Source organism: Micromys minutus (genome assembly GCF_963924665.1).
Source record: "Micromys minutus genome assembly, chromosome: 16".
NCBI classification, from domain to species: domain Eukaryota; kingdom Metazoa; phylum Chordata; class Mammalia; order Rodentia; family Muridae; genus Micromys; species Micromys minutus.
In genome coordinates, this window is record NC_137985.1 from 44594577 (window position 1) to 44615319 (window position 20743).

The 20743-nt window shown below is 38.3% G+C and overlaps 1 protein-coding gene across 1 annotated transcript in view; it reads right to left on the reverse strand.

Annotated features, from left to right (window-relative positions):
* ATM (ATM serine/threonine kinase) overlaps positions 1-20743 on the reverse strand; it is a 90174-nt gene that overhangs the window by 34982 nt on the left and 34449 nt on the right. The window contains exons 23-37 of the mRNA XM_080929658.1: positions 19497-19670; positions 18334-18503; positions 16924-17170; positions 16039-16154; positions 14809-14935; positions 14006-14205; positions 12946-13117; positions 12291-12455; positions 10999-11131; positions 10283-10378; positions 8754-8925; positions 6343-6484; positions 4695-4871; positions 3618-3795; positions 352-439 (exon numbers count right to left, since the gene is read on the reverse strand). Coding sequence (XP_080785784.1) covers positions 352-439; positions 3618-3795; positions 4695-4871; positions 6343-6484; positions 8754-8925; positions 10283-10378; positions 10999-11131; positions 12291-12455; positions 12946-13117; positions 14006-14205; positions 14809-14935; positions 16039-16154; positions 16924-17170; positions 18334-18503; positions 19497-19670 — 2357 coding nt within the window. The remainder of the gene's footprint in view (positions 1-351; positions 440-3617; positions 3796-4694; positions 4872-6342; positions 6485-8753; positions 8926-10282; positions 10379-10998; positions 11132-12290; positions 12456-12945; positions 13118-14005; positions 14206-14808; positions 14936-16038; positions 16155-16923; positions 17171-18333; positions 18504-19496; positions 19671-20743) is intronic.

Here is a 20743-nt window from a genome sequence, read left to right on the forward strand (position 1 = left end):
GATAACAGGGACATCCAACTCCAGCTACGCTAACAACTAGTTTATGAGCAGCTGCAGAACTAAGAACCACTGGAAAACCCACGTGCTCAGTCCCCACATCCTCACTGCTGAGGTAAACTAAAGCCTGCATGACTCAGCTACTGCAGTACTGCTGGGGACAGCTGGAACATGACGCTTCCCATACTTAACCCAAGTACCGTCCTGCATATGGACAAGTTAAAAATACTCAGAAGCACCACACCAATCAATTTTAGCAGTCTGAAGCAGTTGCATATAATCCGATTAAAAAGCAGCCGGAAGGAACTTAGAGTGCTTGGTTCCCAAACCCAAGAAACAACCCTTATGTATTACCTCTTTTGCCTTCTCAGATAGTCGACAACAGCAAGCATGGTTCTTTGTGATTTTTTATCCAAACAGCATCGGAGAAAGTTCTCTGACTCTAATGGAAATAGAAATATCCCTTCTTAGTCTCATACTGTAGAAAAAGTATTTTTTTGTCAACGTGTCCTTCCACACTGTAAGATTATAATGGATGGTTTGCCCAACACAAAAATGCTTCTTAATAAATAGAAATTAAATTTAGTAACATTTCTTTTATCTCAGTGGAAACAATATGTACAACATAAACAAATAAATATAAAATATGCTGTAAAGAATTTGTCACAAATTATAATTTGTTTCTGAAGCAGGTATATGTCTAATACTAGGTGCTTAGTACATTTACAACCAGGAACAAATCATGACTGTTCCTGCACACAGAATTTGTTGGCTAGCCTGGAAGCTCTTAACATGGTTGCACAAGGGGTGTGAGAAAAAAGAGTGCTGTAGAAGTCCTGTGAGAGTCACCTCACCAGGACTACGAAAAAAAAGTTACATCTGAAGCCAAAACACAGTCAGTCAGGGGAAGGGAGGTAATGGAGAAGCAGACAAAGTTAGCAGAGTGTGACTCGGCTGAGGGTGGAGCACAGCTGGAAAGAGTGCTTGGCTGGCCTGCAGGAAACCCTGGGCTCAGTCCCTGCTCTGTATAAACTGGGTGTCAGGGCATGTACCTCTATAGCCAGCACCTGAGAGGCAAAGGCAGAAGAATTAGTGCCCTCCACTGCTACTCGAGTTTGAGGACAGTTTGAGTTACTCTCTCTCTCTCTCTTACACACACACACTCACATCAGAAAGAAAGAAAAAAAAAAAAACCAGAGCCAGGAAGCAGGAAGGATGATGGAGACAGAGGTAACACAACTGGCAGGATTTGGCATTCAGATGAATGAGAAAAGAGTTTTAGTGTGTGTGGGCATTCATTTTTATTCACACAACTGAGTTTCAGGTTCATGAGACATTCAAGTAAAGATGTGAGGCCTCCAGGCACCAGAAAGACATGGCGTTTAAGATTTATAGGAATCTACATTTATTGTCATCTCAAGTAATAGTTTTACATACATGAAATGCAGAATTTTATTTAAGGTCGTAAAAATATTGATAGATGATTTTGCTATTAAGTGATCAGAGCATAAATGTAAGTAGTAAGATGGTGTTAAACTGTACTTATTTAGACTTTAAATGGCTACTTGTAATTGTGGACTTACATCTGTATTTCCCCAATTAAAGTCTCTGCAATAAATTTTAATTTAGAATTTTAAAAATTATACTTAGTTATTTTTTAAAATAAATGCAATTACAGTCATTATTATGTGTGTGGGCACTCCCTGCACATGGTTTATGTAGAGATCAGATGGCAGCGTGGTCAGGCTGGTTCTTTCCTCCCACTGTGAGGGTTTCTCAAGACTCAACTCAGGTTCTGGTGGCAAGCACCCTTCCCCAATAACCATTATCACATTAACCCATACTTTAGGATTTTTAATTTAGCAATCTCCCAAAGTTTCATAAGCATGTTCCAAATTATTTTGATGAACAACTTTTAACCTAGAAGGGACAACCTTGTTTATGTTTTTGCATGTTTTTTTTTTTTTCAGATAGATTCGCCCTTTTAAAACTTTTAACTAAAATCGTACATATCAATGGGATACCATATGATTTTTCAATATAAGAATGTATTTTATAATGTTTTAGTCAGGTTAAATATATTTATCTCCTGAAAATTTTGATTACAGTAAGGTTTTTTTTTTTTTTTTTTTTTAAGAAATGCTTTTGAAGATGTGTGTGTAGGTGAATGCAGGTGCCCATGGAGGAGAGAAGTGTCAGGTGCCCAGAGAGCTGGAGCTACAGGTGAGTCAGCCAATGTGGGGCTGAGAACTGAACTCAGGTTACGTACTTTCCAGTACCTCGAAGGATTGTCTGTTTTCACATGCAATACGTAATCACAGTCAGCAGTCATCCTGCTATCCAGAAGAACATCAGTTCTTATCCTGCATACCTGTAACTCAGTAGGTACTAGTCACCTCGCCCCAGCCTCTCTCAACTTCAATGAAACAACACGTCAACTCAGATACATCAAAATGGCAACAAAATGAAGTCACAAGGACACCACAGACATTTCAAATGAAGCCGTCATAGTAAAAGCATAAAACTGGTACAAATGAATAATCACAATTATGCTGAAGTGACCATCAACACACTAAGGTGTGGTTTTTATTAAAATGCTATTTCTTGAAACGCAACATGTAAATTTGTGCCAGTTTTATGCTTATGCATATTAAACATGGTAAATTAACAGTATAGAACTATTTTCTTATCCTTTTAAAATTTCATTTTGAAGAAGTGATCTACAATGAATCGTTAGTTGTGTTTATATGTGCATTTAAACTCTAGGGTTACCCCTGCACCCCTATGTATGGCGGTGTAGATGTGGAGGCCAGAGGCTGTTACTGAGTATCCTTCTTGGCTGCTCTCTCTGTGGAGGCAGTCTTTGCACCCAGAGCTCCGGTGTTGGCTAGCTTAGCTAGCGAGCATGAGGGATCCTCAGTATCCACCTCTGATGACCTGACATGAGAGGTGGGCTATCACTCACCTGTCTTTTATAGGGGTCCTGGGGATCCAAACTCTGGCATTTTACCTGCTGAGCCATCTTCCTAATGCCCACTTAATGTAATTAATTATGTCTGTTAGTAGCATTGGAAATGCTTCTGTGATTTATCTGATATGCTCTTTTAAGGCCAGAGAAATACTTCTTACCATGGAAGTAAATTGAAGAGTAAGTAAAATACAATCTAATTGTTTCTTTAAAGTAATTAAAAAATTGAAAGGATATATTCTAAACATAAAACATATATAAATATACAAGTTTACATTTACATACATTTGAATCTAAATGTATCTTTGGTTATGGGTATGATTATGATTATAATTTTAAAAAAATTGTAGAACTTTTATTGCCTATAAAAATATGCATGACTTGGTGATTAAAAAGTTTTTAAAGAGTAGTTGGACAGATGTCTAAAAATATAAAAGCTCCATCCCAACTCTACCATGGTACAACACATGTGGACGAGTCTGTTTACACATTTTTTTTTCCGTTGCTAAAATGGGAGTGCTGTTACTCCTGTCCACACTGCAAGCACAACGCCTGGTGTAGGGAGTGTACAGTAAGCTGCCCTGTAACTCACTGAACCACCCTTCTCTAGTGCTGAGCTGCTAACAGGACAAACACTAACAAGAAGGGTTACCTGAATCCGAATTTGCAGGAGTTGCTGAGCGGCTTGCTTGGGAGGGATGTTTAAAACAGCTAGTGAAAAATCCGCGGACATGTGTAGACAGCAGAGTTCTCCACGATTCATGTGTATCTTGGAGTAAAACATCATGGATCAAGTATGGCAGCACCATCTGACAAAAGTCGGTTTTCACCTACAACATGGCATATATCCACTCAATTGTTTGAATTGGGAGTAACAGCATTCACTGAAAATGTTTATCCCCTTATTATGAAGTATCAAAAACTAAAAATTACACTAATCCTCCATGAACTCAAAATAATCTAAACAACAACCAAAAGTGCACATCAAGTAATGATTAAAATAAAGAAAGACAAAACAAAACAGAAAAAAAACAACCCAGTCAATACCAAGCAAAGTGTTTGAGCCCTTGGGAGAGGGTGACAGGGGCACCAGGTCAGAGTCATCCCCGGTTACACTGAGTTCAGGATACACAAGCGCCTATCTCAAAAAAAAGCAACAACAAAAAAGCAATAGAACACCAGGACTGACTACAGAGACTAACTAACGCATTAGAAGTGCCTGCACTCCCACTGAGCCACACCACAGACCCCAAACACTAAACAATTTGAATTGGCTCGCACACTTATTATGTGCTGAGATTGGCTGCACCAGACCTTCCGTGTAAAACTGATTACCGCTGCCTGCCCTTTCTTCACTCAGAAAGCAGATCGAAAAATGCCGAATGACCATGAAGAAATAGGGGCCGACTTTCAGTAAATAATATATAAATATTGTATAACTTTAATTACTTTAAGCATCATTACTAACTATTCCAGTACTTTGTAGAATTTAACTAATATGTTGCCTTCTTAAGCATAAAGCCTGCTGTGTAGTTCTGGATAAGCAGAGATGCCCCGTCCAATGGACTTGCAGTAGCTGGATGTGGGTCACACTGCAGGCGGATGATCTATCATCACTTAGAGTTCTTTTCAAACACGTAAACCACAATCAGAGACACAGAATTTAAATTAAGGGAAAAGCAAACAAAAACAGAGAAACACAGGCTCTAAACCAGATTAAGCCTCTTACTTCACACATTGGCTTTAGTAACTGAAGAATTTCGCTTTTTATTCCTCCGCTGTCCAAAAAGGCACACGTCAGCGTCTTTATCCAAACGTCATGATTTTCACTTTGAGGAACCCACAGATTCACATCGTCCAGGCCTTCTAAAACATCTTCTTTAACAAATCGGGGTACTTCTAAAAACTAGAAGCAGAAATTCATTTCCTATGTCAAATAAATAACCAGCTACAGTTATTTATTTGCTTCCAATAAAACTAAGTACACTTAAACTACACCTACAGTGCACACAAAACAGGTCAGGAAGTAAAGGTCCTGGCCATCAACCCTCACTGACCAAAGATCATCCCAGAACACACAAGGTCTGAGAGAACTGACTCCAGCAAGTTGTTCTTTCACTGATGTATGAGTGCCACGGCAAACACACATCCACACACACACACACACACACACACACACACACACACACAAACACACACACGCACAAATAATAAAAATTCAAATCTGAACATAACATTTGCCTCTTAAAAGTTAAACAGACTAGACTAGGAATGGTGGTTCAGGGCTGTAATCCCGCCTATTCAAGAGTTGAGACAGGAGGATTTTAACTTCAAAGTCTGCTTGGTGAAATCCTGTCTCAAAATAAAAAGTAAAACAGAGCTAGGGGTGTAAATCAATGGTCAAGCTCAAGGCCCCAAAATCCAATTCCTGCTATAAAAATAAATGAGGGAAGCAGGGAACACACTGTGGGATGGGGATTTGAACTGAGGGAATAAACTGTAAGGACATTACTGTGTAGGAAGTTAGAAAGCCGAATTCCTGTTAGCTCTTGTCACTCACTGGCAGCATATTACACAAGTCACAGTCTCTGCCTCATCTGGTTCCTATGTAAAACTGACTTAAATCTACCACAAAATTGATTTTAAAATAAAATGTAATATTTACTTGTTAAAAATACAATATTTAGCTGGGAGGTTGTGGCACACACCTTAAATCCCAGCACTCAGGAGGGAAAGGCAGGTGGATCTCTGAGTTCAAGGCCAGCCTAGTCTAAAAAGTGAGTTCCAGGACAGCTAGGGCTAAACACATAGAGAAACCCTGTTTCCAAACAAACAAACAAAACCCTTTATTCTTTAAATTAGGCTATATTAATAACTTCATTAACCGTCTGTATTACTACAAATTTTACTGGGAACCAAAACTATGATACATTAAAATGATTACTTCAGGGATGCATATTCTCACTGAACTCAAACAGGTAAAAACAACTGCATATTGCTGTCACTTTCTGAAAAGAGGAATGGGTAGAGGCGAGAGATGCAAAAGCTCTTGATGACACTGCACACAGCTCTCAACAGGCTTGTCATGATGATTAACCTACACAAAGACAGCTTACACACCTTCTATTTTTTCAAAGGTGTGCTGCTAAGCAGTAAATGCTTGTTGGCTGATCACAGCCCCTAAAATAATCCTGATCACGGTTGCATAGTATCACAGGCATACCGGGAAAGAAGGTACCTCGGCCCCATACCAGCATCTCTTTACGTTATTCATCTCGGTTTAACTACTCTGCCTAGGGAAAAGGAACAAATCCCTTGAACTCAGTGTGTCCTGTCTGAATTTTTCTAGCAAGCATTATATTAGTTACTTCAGAGACCTTTTTCCTCGATGCTCTAAAAGGCTGCAGATAGGCCAGCATTGGATCTGCTGACGCCTTGTAATTCTCCCAGAAAGCATGTCCAGTCTTTGTAGCCAAAATGTTTTTCAAACAGGTAGCAGCAGCTGATCGAATTTTGACACTGAAAAACATACATAATTAATTTATTAATCTGGAACGCTAGGCAAATTTGACTGGAAAGCTTTAAATCCAATCAATTATCTAAAATATTAGAAACTTATCTATGATATTCTGTAACACTGAAGAAAAAAACGTCAAAGAATTTTTTAGAGTAGTCCCTCAGTAAACACGAGTTACTAACCAACAGCAATTCTCTTCTTTCTGTACAATAATGACTTAAATTGACTATAAATTTAAGTCAAACTTCTTGGAAATAATGAGAGTAATATGATTAGTGAAAACGGCAAAATCCTAATTCACCTGAGGAAACACACTGATATTTTCTCCAATGATACAAATCATTTTCAAGGTGAGGTACAAAATCCTACTCCAAATGTTAAAATTATCGCAGAAGATACTTTTTGAAGGTTAGGTGAAAACCGTTAGCATCTCAAACCTCTCAATAAAAAGCAGAACTCTTTCTTACTAAGACAGGAAACAGAGGACTACAATGACCTGGAAATATGACAACCAACAAAGAAAATGTTACTGGGTGTGAGACTGGAGAAAGGACAAGGATCAAAGGACGGTTTAATTCTGCTCAGGTATGCTTGTCTCTCAGATGACCTCTAACCCACATCTACTTCCTTAGCAAATCCTAGTGGCTATACTAAGGACACATCCTACTTCCAGCCATGTCCCTCACGTCCACTATTTGTCTACTAATTCCTCCTCCTCTGAACTAAAGCAGCAATTAGCATGACCAGTAACTATTTCCAGTTTTGCCCCTTAGTCTCTGTGCCGGTTTTTGTCAACTTGATGCAAGCTAGAGTTATCTGAGAAGGTGCCTTCATCAGACTGGCCTGTAGAAAAGTGTGAAGGACATGATTGAGGTAGGAGGGCCCCGCCCATTGTGGGTAGTGCTACCACTAGGTAGGTGATCCTAATAGATTAGCTGACCCACAGAACAAGCCAGTGAGCGTTCATCCATCAGCTCTGCTCTAGTTCCTGCCCTCTCGAGTGCCACCCTGACTCCCTTTCCCAAAGGACCTCGATATACGCCCTTTCCTCTATCGGTTTACTTTTTCTGGCTACGATGCTTATCACCGAAATGGAAAGCAAACCAGGGCAGTCATTGGTTTGTCATATAATGATGCTATACATGGTGATGTATCACAGTACTACTGTATATAGAAATTCATGGCACATATCTATGTATACACACATCCCATATTACATCACCCCTGTATGGAATGCTCTACTCCTGTTCTCTCTGGTTAATTGTCACTAAGACCATATGATGCCTCCTCAAAGAAGTATGTTCTGACCAGCTATTGTGGTTATTTCCTTAGTTGACATCCCCTTCGCATGCTGAAATCCCTTAAACACCCAATGCTTTCCCCCTTCTATAGTAGAAGAGAAAAGAACTATCTGTTACCTATTAATCTCATGCTGATGTCACACTAACAGGCCTGTCTGTGCATCACTAGACAACAACAACAACAACAACAACTTCAGACTACTGGATTTCAAATCATTTTATGATTAAGTTTTCTGTGGAAAAATCTCTTCAAAAAGTCAAGAAAGATTAAGCCAGTAGCCCATGTTGCAATCTCAGCTCTTAGGAGGCAGAGGGCAGAAGGAAGATCATGAGTTCAGGTTCACCAAGTTATAAGCAAGTCCAAGGCCAGCCTGAATTATATGAGATTCCATCTCAAAATAAGAGAGAAAGAAATCTGTATAATAAAATGTTAGGGAAAAAAACCCATGCCAGTCAGTTTAACATAACAAAAACAACACTAACAAAAATATAGGTTCATTAACTCAGTGGAAACATGGTAGGTTTTGAGAGGCAGACGAATAAAGTCAAAATACATATATACTTGTAAGAGATGCCTCAGAGAAAACCTTCGAATTTACCCTCCCACGGATGATAATGATCGGTTGACAAATAAACCAGTCAATCGAGGAATAAAGGAGAGAGCTGGGAATCGGACTCAGTGACACTAAGGGTGTGTAAGGTCCTGGTTCAGTCCCCAGTATTGTAAACAATTAATAAGTTATAACAACAGATAAGTCAGTAAACAATGAAAAGAAAGTAATCCCACAACCAACAAGCTAAAATACTGGTGCACATACATATATCCAGGCAAAGCATTAACTTACATAAAAAAATAAAGAATGCTTTAGAGAAGAAAAAGAAAGTGTCAGTGTAAGTGAAGTATCCATACCATTTTCCTGAAAGCCAGATCTGGCGTTTCCATCAGACGAGAGGCGTCCTCACCACTCACCTGTCCTCCACCAGGGCATTGTTGAGGGCAGTCAGCATTATCAAGGTCCACTGAAGTTCTCTGTCTTCAGGGAACCCGTAGGCTTGAGTATAAGACGTATTTTTGTTATGCTGAACAGCTATGGTAGAGAAATCCAGAGGACCTATTTCTCCCAAACACCTTCCAACAGCCTCTGCATACAGAAACCTCATTTTAGTATAGTCATGAAGAGTGTTAACACTGTTTCATCATACTTCAAGATTCTAGTGTTTTATAACAACATTGGGGGTAAAGAAAGCAACACAATACTTTACTGGGGTCATATATGTTTCACCAGAGATAACAGGAAATAACAATTACAGTAACCAAATATTAGAAGCACAAATATTAACATGTCTGGCACTGTGTGAACTATCAACTTTAAAATTTTAAAAAGAGAATTCAGGGTGTCATTGTGTGTGTGTATCATTCATAAATTTTAAACGCACAATTCAGTGAAACGATTTAAGCATATGTCGTCATGCCACCTGCCAGCACTGGCAGCTCAGCTTCCTTTCACTCCGCACACTGCTCGTTGCTCTCCGTTCTCGGCACCCCGAGCTGGGACTCTCGGACCGAATATAGGCAGGAGAGGGGATAACTTCTCTCTGCCCAACGTCAGGGCAAAGACTTCAGTCCCCACCACCGAGGATGATGAGCATCACTTTATGCTCCGTAAGGAAGATACTGGGGGATCCCAGAGCACCTCAGGTTGATGCCCAGAAACAGCACAGGGAACAAGGATGTTTAATCCTGGAGTGGGGCAGATTTGAGGATTCTGAGAAGGTTCAGTTTCTAGATCTGTGAGGTGAATGCTTTGATTGTGTACAAATACTTAAAATTAGATACATGTGACCTGCATTTGTATCTATACGTAAGATAAATTTAAATAAAAACTAGTCCTAAATGTTGAGCTTGCAGGACGGCAGGCGCCCACTGAGAACGGAGCTGGACACCGGGTAAGTGCGCCAACAGCACTTACTCTTCCCATCCTCACAGCACTGCTGACAACCTTTAGTGTGACACAGCACTTCTGGCTCGCTTTGTGATTTGCCATTCTACGACCACCAAATCTATGAATGCCTATATTCTGCCTGTTAGCAAGATACCTTAGACTAGATTATGCCTAAAAGGCAGCACTGAAAGACTCAAATGACATTTAAAAAAAAAATCTGAGTTTAACCATCCTTCAGCATCTCTGTTCCTGTTTGCTATAAATAGACATTAAATACCACCAGTCAGTCATACTTATTAAACATTCCAGAAGTTAATTAATTTGCAACTCAGCTAAGCAGAGATTTATGACTTCCCTACACATTTATAAGACATTTTATGGTTAATATTTATACAGTATTAATTATTATTGCTAACTTTACCTTAAATGCCTACTTAAGAAATATAAAAGGCACTTGGCTATCTAGGGTTCCCTGAATTAGCAAGCCATCCTTATTTTTCCAGTGAATCAAATGAGCAGCTTATACTAAAGAAGACCATTCACCTACATCACTTACCTAAAACTTCTTTTTCACCAGTCTGGTTCACTGCCATCTTAGATAACTGCAACAAGCTGACAACCAGCTTCACCACAATGCCATCTTGTGGGTTATCTGGAAATAATTTAGAGAGAAGTGCTTCCACTAACATGATGACAGCACATATTTATTTCACACCACTCCCCAAATTAGCACATTTTAAAAGGTTTTAAGTCAGATGAGATTGGGCGAGTTCAGGGTGGTATGGCTGCAGGCAGGTTTTATTTAAACCATAAACAGATCTAAAAAATACATGTAGATAGAATTTGAACTTTGTTCTGCAATACAGTCACATGAAAATGATTAGCAGGATTTACCAATCAGATAAAGAAATGTCATGGACAAGTAACAAATGGTGGTGGTAGTAAGTTAAGAAAAGTTCACAGAAGAATATCTGAGAAAGATACAGGAAGAAAAAAAAATTCATAGTGTTAGGATTACTCCTCCAAGGGGGTTGTAGAGATGGCTCATCTGTCAAGAGCTATTACCGCTCTTGCTGAGGATCCTGGTTCAGTTCCCAGAACCCACACAGCAGCTCACAGCCATTTGCTAACTCAAGCTCCAGGAGAATGGAACACCCTCTTACGTGCACAGGACACCCTTTACGTGCACTGCATTCACGTGGTGCACATAGTATACACGCAAGCAAGACACCCATACACATAAAATAAATATTAAAGCAAACAAACTAGTACCCTGAGATGCTCTCACGAGATCTAGCATCTGATCTTTATGTTGTTCCAGTTGTCTTCGAAGATCCTTCAGTCCTTCAAGCCTGGTCAGTGGCAGTGGATTATAAGCACTTACTGAGAGGAAATGGTTTATTTCCTAAAAGACCAAAATAATTTAATATTAGCTGAGTATGTACTGGCTAAGTGTGAAGAATGAAACAATAAAAGAAAAACCCGTAAGTACTACCTGTAGATGCTGACCCATAAAAAAAACATGGAAGAACTAATCTCCTCCCTCCACTTGAATTCTGCCAAGGTTTCAAGGGTCTAAATTCCAAGAGATTCTCTTATCTACATTAGATGTCAACATAAGGCTTTAAGACTGCAATAGCAAGCTGAATTGGAAGGAAATGCTACAAATTTATTTATTTGGTAGTATAACTTGTATTGTACACCTTAAATTCATCAAATGTTTTTACATTAATAGCTTTAATAGAATGATTTTTAAAGTTATGACATTTAGAAAAATAATAGACATAACTAAAAATTTACGAAGATCAAAATTCTTAGTATCATCTCTAATATAAACATTACTGATCCTAAAGAAACAGATGGCAATTTTGAGATATTAATCAATACAGGATCCTATGCATGTTAAAACTAATACTATTTTGTATCATATTCTCTGAATATTCAAATTTACCTTTGTCAGGAAGCTTTGATATCTACACTTTAAATAAAATGCAAGAAGATGCAAGAAGATCTGTTTTAAAAGGCTGGAGAGATGGACCAGTGATTAAAAGAGCACTCCTGCAGGGGACCTGCATTCAATTCCCATAACTCCTGTCAGGTGGCTCAGAGCCATCCCTAACTTCAGTGGCAGGGGACTTTGAAACTTTTTGGCTTCCTTGGGCACATGCACATCTAAGGTATATATACACAGATGCATAAATTTAAAACATCTATGTATATTTTTTTATTAATTTATTTATTATGTATACAGCTTTATGCCTGTGTGTATCCTGTAGGCCAAAATAGGGTACCAGGTCTCATTATAGATGGTTGTGAGCCACCATGTGGTTGCTGGGAATTGAACTCAGGACCTCTAAAAGAGCAGTCAGTGCCCTTAACCACTGAACCATCCTCCTGCCCATCTATGTATACTTTTAAAAGATTTGGATTATATTTAAGAAGGTAAATCTCATGTATTACTTTTACTACAACAGAAAGTATTCTGTCATTTTTGAAGCATTAAAGTTTTGAAATACTTTTGCATATGTTCTGTAATACAATATTATAAATAAAACTTTTATTACCTCTAAGAGTGAAAAGGGTCCTCCACTGTATTTTATTTTCTGTTGAGTAAGACGCAAATCCTTAAAAACAACATGGTCAGGAAAAGGGTCCAGAAGCTTTATTGTGACAAAGAGGTTCTTATTGTCTTTGTTATCTATCACTAAGTACTTCAACAGGTCCAATACCTAAATAATCACCAAAGGAAAAGAGAGAAGTCCTAATTATATTCAGAGACCCGAATCCAACTGTAACTGATAAACAAACTAACCTCTCTACCCCAGTTCTGAAGACATGTTCTAACGGTATATGGAGTACCCAGCTAGTAGTGGTTATGGCTTCAAACACTCAAATACTACAGTGCTACACAAGGAGGCATAAGGAATTCAGTGCTGATGGAATGTTTTATAGGACGTCTCATGGACCCTCATGGTGGGAACTGCTAGCCTACTTCTGACTACATTTCAGTATAACAGACAAAACTGTAAGATTTATTAGATCAAAACCACCAAGGGGTAGTAACTGATTTCACAGATTAATTCACCAAGACTGTCTTCTCCACCATTTTTCAAAAAGCATTTTCATTAATCTTATTACACCTGGTAAACTTAAAAGCATTCAGTTCCTAAGAGCATCTTTCAACTCCAATGCCCCTTTGTCGAAACACTGAGAAATTACCTGTTCTTGAACCTCCTGATAGTCCACAAGAGGTATAAGTGTGCCAACAATAACATGAAGATGGTTTTCTAGAGCATCCTTACAGTGAGTTACTGCTGTATGACAAACACGACTTAATAGGTCACAGCAAAGGGAAAAGCTACGCAATGACACATCCGTGAAATGGGAAGACCTAACAGAAAAAAATAGATGAACGAATGAATGAATAACATGGCCTAAGAAACTACTCTGAAATAAAATTCAAGTTCTTTTTACTCAATGTCTCTAATTCTTATAGAGCATGACAAAAAAGTGACTTTCATATCTAATATTTCAATGGGTATAATCCAAAAAAGGCAAAGGATGTGTGAAAGACACATGATATAAACAAACAAACAAACAAAAAACCTGTCACAATCATTTAGAAGGAGGAGGAGAAGAAGAGAGAGAGAGAGATCCAACTAAAACAATTAACCACAAAACAAAACCAAGAAACATAAAATACTAATGAAATAAAGAAAAAAGGGAAGAAATCTTTTCATGATTGAATAATTACTAAATGCTCACTCTACCCGAAGCATTCTATGTAATTTCTAAAGACACTAATTACTCCTTAGAGAACTAAAATAAGTAAGTTAGTTAAGTAGTAAACAAATAAATAAAAATTCTAAGATTCAAATAGAACACACACACACAAATCTCACCTAGCCAAACCAATTTGTGTATAAAGAACACAACAAAAGTATAACGCTCCTTTTGATGACAAACACGTAGTAGCTAAATTAGAATTAGATTATCATGAAAATGTATATATGGATCAATGAAACTGCACTGAGTGTTCATCTACATCCCAGAAGGTGGGAGACAGACAGGGAGGGGGTCCTGGGAGCAGGCTGGCTGGCCAAACCAGGTTTATTGGTGTGCTGTGGTTCCATCAAGTGACCATGAGTCAGTGAAGAAGGTGAAAAGCAGTTAAGACCCCCAGTATCCACTTCAGGATGCCACATGCACTCGTGTCTCACACACACATGCTTGCACACAAAACATGACTGCTAATGTCTCAGTGCAATATATTCCTTACCTTTTGTTGATATAGTGAATCAAAGTATAAATAACATCTCGAAGAACAAAGGCCCAAGCTCCTCCCAAGCCACTTTGTATATCTTTCAGTAATAAACTAACAAACAGGTGATACACTTTAAGAATTCTGTGCTTTTTAAAGACATTATTTGTTTCAGCTGCTTGTTCACAAATGGCCAGGAGTATTTTCTGATAAGAATCCTACAAAACAGACATTGGGGAAAAAAAAATTAAAATAAAATATATTTGACTGCAACCAACATAGTTTATTAAATGACCATTTAGAGATGGTCTTGATATCACATGCAAAATGTTGCATTAGAGTCCATTTTATTTATTTATTTATTTTTGTTTTGGTTTTTCCAGACATGGTTTCTCTGGTGTATACCTGGCTAAACTGGAACTCACTGTAAAACAGACTGGCCTTGAACTCACAGAGACCCACCTGTCTCTGTCTCCACTGTGCTGGGATTAAACAAGTGTGCCCTGCCCAATTTTACTTTTCAAAAAGTTGCCAATTAGTTTTGAGAAAGTAAACTGAAACTCAAAACACTATGATTCAACAGTAAATGTGTTCCTTGAGCTAATTATAAAGGCAGGGTCATAAAATCCTGGCCTAATGTGTAATACATCTTAGTTAAACACTGACTACAATACCAAGATACAACTTGTAAATCAAATGTTGTCCTTTTAAAATTAGTCAAGTAAAATTTCATTTCTCCCCAACCCCAAGATGCAGATTTTCTACCTTGGAAAGTACTTTTTTGTATCATTTATTGTACTAGTGATGCAATGTGTACTTACAGGGATTTTAGAAAGAATTTCTAGAATGCTTTTAAACTTGGTTTTATGACAGTTGCTGATGTAGGCAAACGTTGCCTTAATGACATGTGATGGGAAATATGGCGGATTGGGAGCGGGATCCAAATCCCTAAAGTAGTAAAAGAAATGTAGTTATTAAAAAACAAAACAAAACAAACAAACAAAACTCCCAAGTTATAAAACTGGTTTTCTACTGAAAAACTATTTTTTTACTAAATCACAAACAATTAAATGATTCGCAATCATGAATTAGACATCCTCCCCATGGACTTAATGTAAGAGGACTTGTTTAATGTAATTTGGTTATGTAACCTTTTGTGAAGTTAATGGCAGCCCCAGAGTTGGGCCTTAGTAAAACCTGCCTTCAGGTCTCATTTTCGAGGACTGCAAGACCAACAGTATCTTAAGCTAGTAGTAACATCACTTAAATATAATTATCAGGTCTGAGCACTTTCTTGGTATTGCTACTAAGTTATATGCTCAGTATAGTCTGCGTATTTAAACACTGAGTATTTTCAGCAGGACACAGTGGCACATGCCTTTAATCCTAGCACTGGGGAGGCCGAAGCTGGCAGACCTCCTGAGGCCAGCACGTTCTACAAAGCGAGGTCCAGGGCAGTGAAACCCTGTCTCACAAGAACAAAATCCAAACAAAATATTTTGGGGACTGGAGAGATGGCTCAGTAGTTAAAGATGCTGACAGCTTTTCTGGAGGATCCAGGTTCCAGGGCCAGGGGTGGGGAGGGAGTGGAGGGGTTCTAATGTTCTCTTGTGGCCTCCACAGCCACTGCGTGCAAACATGCATGCAGGTGAAACACCCATACATATAAAAAAATTTAAGTCTTTTTTAAGAAATTGAAAAATTTTAAGTACCCTGCAATCAAGCAACCCCCTCCCCATCACCAATATTCACACACAGTCAACCGATTTCACTAAAGTAAACTGCACAGCTAGGAATACCACAAAGAAGAGGAGGCAGAGAAAGGCAAGGTGTGGGGTGTGGGGGAGGGAAGAGAGCCAATAATGAAACACATGAAGACAGACAGTCTCAAAAGGCATTAGGTGTCTCGATGCTGAAGTACCACAGGAAGAGTGAAAAGATGAGCAATCAGCCCAAAGAGCGGCTGCAGCAGGAAGGCCGCAGTGAAGGAGACAGGGAAGTAAGGTCACTTGGCAGCGACAGCTGGCTCTCCAAGCTTGAGATGGGCATACCCTGAAAAGTCAGAGAGGTCGGTGCTGTGACCGGCATCTGACTCAGCTGTTTCATGCAATGTCATAAGCAACTCCACCACAATCTCTGGCAAATTACTAATGAATATTTGATCAATCTGTAAGGACACAAAATTAAAATAGATTAAATGCGTTTTTATCTGTGACTTTTACAACAGCACAAATGGTATGTATTGATCCGTTACTGCATAACTAAACCAAAAGATATCCAAGCCCAAGTTTTACAAAGAAAACCTCACTCCAATCTTTCTGTTTTACAGAATTACTTGAATTGACTTTGTATTTAGCACTGGATTCCTCATCCTCAAACCGGAAGTTCTCCAGGTAGCAAAGTTCCACAGACTACAATGTCCCTTAATTTGCATTTTAACTTTATTTGTTCACTAGATCTTTAAAGATCTTAACTACTAAAAAACAAAAAAACCCAAAAAACGAAAAAAAAAAACCACCCCCCCCAAAAAAAAAACAAAAACAAAACAAAAAAAAAAAAAAAAAAAAAAAAAAAAAAAAAAAAAAAAAAAAACCAAGGAAACCCCCTGTGACTGGCACTAATCCCTTTAGGTGCCTTGTATACTTCTCTGGAAACTGGAGCCAGTAACAACTTTCATCAGTAAAGTTTTACTTTTACTCTAAGAGGCAGATTTCTCACCAACCTGCTTCTGCTACAGGTAGCCTCACAAAGGGCAGGAAGTCTTAGGACTGCCAGCATATATCCACAATCCCCAACTATGGGGTTGTGTGTGTGAACTGCCAGCCAAGTCCAGCTTTTATGTGGATGTAGGGATATGAAATTGAGGTGTCATACTTAAACTGTGAGGCTTACTTCTTTTGCCAGTACATAAAGGTAGACAAAAGCTGAAAGCATACCTGTTTTCCAAGGAGGTCTTCCCCTTTGAGAGTGTCGTAGACCTTGGTAGCAGTCTCTCTCTTCTGTGATATGCTGCTGTCTCCTGTGCCCTCGTAGGCAAAGTAAGGAAGGATGTGTACAAGAACCTTTGGAAAGCAGTCTGTCAGCAGGCTTTTCCAGCACCTCTGAATCTGATTAGCAATGGACTTCACCTCATCAAAATGGCTTCTAATCACCAAATGTGGAATCAAAATCTTGTAACAAGATCTGAAAATGTTAAGTTTGAAATTTACCCTATAAAAATTTTCCAAGTAAAATTTTACCTCCAAACAAAATGCGTTAACGGATGTTTAAATGTTTAATTGATTAAAGATCAATTCAGATCTTTAAATATTCGTTTTACATTTCCGACTATTTATTTAAAATTTTGTGAATATGGTGTTTTGCCTGCCATGTATGTCTATTACTGCTTTGCATGCCTGGTGACTCTGAAGGACAGAAGAGGGCACTGGCTTCCTTGGGACAAAAGTCAGAGATAACTGGGAGATACGAGGTGGTGCTGGGAATTGAACCTGGCTCCTCTAGATGTCAGTGCTTTTAACTGCTAATCCACTGCTCCAGCCTCCTAGATCATTGAGTACTCTTATTCTCATTTTGTAAGTAAAATATAATTTAAAAAAGTTTAACTTTATTCTTCCTCCCCTTTTTCTGAGACTAAGTATCATTCTGTAGACCAGACTAGCCTGGAAAATATTAGACCATGCTGACATCTCAACTGTGGTAATCCTCCTGCCTCTGCCTTTCAAGTTCAGGAATTACAGCATATACCACCATACCCAGCTAAGAAATTTTATTTTGTACACAGCATCAATTGTAAGATCAAAGGTAAAAGTAATTTATAAATTGAAAGAACAAATATAAGTTATTGCAAAAAAGAATGGATGATAAGGCCATCAAATATCCATCAGAAAACGCTGCTTCTCTTACAGAGTCTTCTATAGTGCAAGCTGGCACTGAACTCCCTATGTTGATGGAAATCACCATGACCTGCTGATGGTGACAGTGCTGGACATGCTTGGTGAGCACTATACCAACTGAGCTCCATCTCAGCCCCCCACAAAATCAGTTACTTTGCAATCGGCTTTGAAATCTCATGTTTAAATAATCTACTATTAAGCAATAGGAAAGAAAAATCAAGCAGGAAATAAGCCACTAGTAATTAATCTTCGGTTATTTTCCAAAGGGAGGTACTTGTGTCTAGACCAAGATGCATGATGGATACATGGCTTATTCAAAAGATGCACAACTGGTTACTGATACTGTTAACAATCCTAAGTTCCAGTATATCCTTTGATACTTCACAATCTGACTTTTTAAAAACCAGACTACTTGAAGGTGGAAGTGATTGTCAAAACACTGTTGCAGCCTACCTATAAAAATCCTCAACACTTGTGTAGTTTAATAAAGTAAAAGGAAAAGAAGATAAGCTGTATTTAGTATCTTGCAGGTTCAGCCATTCCAAAACCAGGTAATCTAGATGAGAAGCCATGAAGTCTTCTAAACATCTACATCCAAACGATTCGGAGACTTTCTCTAAAACCTGCACAAAAGAAAATCACGATGCTTAAGAAAACGGGAATAATTACTATTTTACTCCTTGTTAGTATTTAAAATAGGACTTCAGAGCACTCACCCAATGTTTTTCTACCTTGATTTCTTCATCGTGAATGACACAAAGATAGTTTATGAGAAAATGGAAAATGTATTTAATAAAACCGGCATAGTATCCAGTCTAAGGAAAAAATTGTTTTCAGCCTAACATCCACATTTTTAAAAAATTCTCATTTTAATACCACCAGGGAAAAGGTAAACTCAACTAAGACCAATTCCCTGCAGACTGGCCTACAATAAAGCTCCACGGAACACAGGTTCGTACAAAGTTAATTGCCTATCCGTCTACACTCACATTAAAAGCTGCAACAGGAACCTGTAAAGGTTCCTACATAATGAACTTGGAGTGGAAAAACAGGGAAACCTTCCATATTCTACAAAGATGGGATGATACTGTTGAAATGACTGAGCCCAGGCCTCTTTGCTAATGTAACCTAAAAGCCACACGATCCTCAACTATGTTTTCTGGCCTTGTTAAATCCCCATGTGCTGCTGCTCCACAATCCAGGCAAGAGCAACCAAATATCTCCAAATGTTTTCCCAATAAACATTGTTCCAGAGAATATGTTTTGTGTGGAGACAGACCATTCACTATCGTGTAATCTCAGTAAATGCTTTATAAAATGCTCTTAAACTAAGAAATAAGTCACAATGAGTACAAATTAATATAACACTTAAAGAATTATCAAATTTGGCTGTTGAGGGGAATATAGCTCAGTAGTTAAGTAAAAAAGGCTCTGGGTCCAAGCCCCAACACAAACTCACTCACTCACTCTCTCTCTCTCTCTCTCTCTCTCTCTCTCTCTCTCTCTCTCTCATACACACACACGATTAAAGCTTGCATGTAATATTCTGATTCTAAAAAAATGTGTTTCTAAGTGTCAAATGCCACATATAAGCAATGTGAACGTGTCCACCATACCTTTTTCACGAGATGAGGTTCTAGTCCATTTTCCCTCACAGATTTGCATAAGGCAAACAAAGCCTGTTTTTCACAGACAGGACTACAGTGCAGGACCACAGCTATCATCATCAGTAATACAGACTTTCTGTTATAAATCTCATCCAGAAGATCGGGGTTCTGAGAATCACGTAACTTCAAAAAATGTAAGAATAATGAAATAAATATCTTAAAGTCATAAACCAACCAAGCAAGCTCTAATTTAAGTATTCTCTAACCTCTGAGCAGTCTGCAAAATTTAAATCCTATAATAATGAGCTAAGAGAAAAGACTTGAGAAACAAGCTTTTCTTTAGTTAAAAAAGCTGCCATTTCTTAAGATCTAATGGAAACAATTACCAAAGGAAAAAAGATTTTAACGAGGTGTCAAATAGTTTATAAACAACAAACAGCAAATGAGAACAAGAAGTATCAAGAGTTCTTCCACTACAGCTGTTACTCCTATGAGGATTTTTATTAAGACATCTTTATAGTGTTTTCTTCTTTAAAAATCACCAACATCTATATTATGAAAAGAAACAAGAAAGTCTTGCAAATAGGATGACATGCTTTCACAGTTTAATGATCAATTATTTTATGAAAGTCGCCAACAGAGGTTCGTTTACATTTTTAAAATTTATTTTTATGTGTGTGATCTTTCAAAGGTCTGCATGTATGTCTGTGTACAGTGCCTGCAGAGATCAGAAAAGGGCACGAGATCCCTAGAAACCGGAGCTATAGGCAGTTGTGAGCAGTCATGTGGGTGCTGGGAATCAAACTCTGGTCCTCTGGGAGAGCAGTCAGTGCTCTTAACTAAGCCATTTCTCCAGCCCCTATCTTCATTTTTAACTAGTTATAATCACTCTACAATCCAAATTTAGCTGCCCTTTTGAAGAGAAAGGCCAGAGATACAAACCACCACACAAACAGCATGTTCTGGTGTTTTGGTTTGCCCTTTTGATTTTTAAAGATGTCTTAAACTAAAAAAAACCTTTGAAAGCTTTCCAATGTATCAAAATCCCCATTAAAGTTGGATTGTCCTCGCAAAAGCAGCACAGATACGCAAAAGTAATTGCTATTATTGGACTCATTCTGACCTATAAACTTCATTCAGAACATTTTATGCAGTCCAGACTGTTGACTTAGACCAGCTGTATAGTGTAAGCTATAAATACACAGCCTCGTCTCCAGTGTGCTAGAGAAATATGACACAGACTGACCATATGTGAG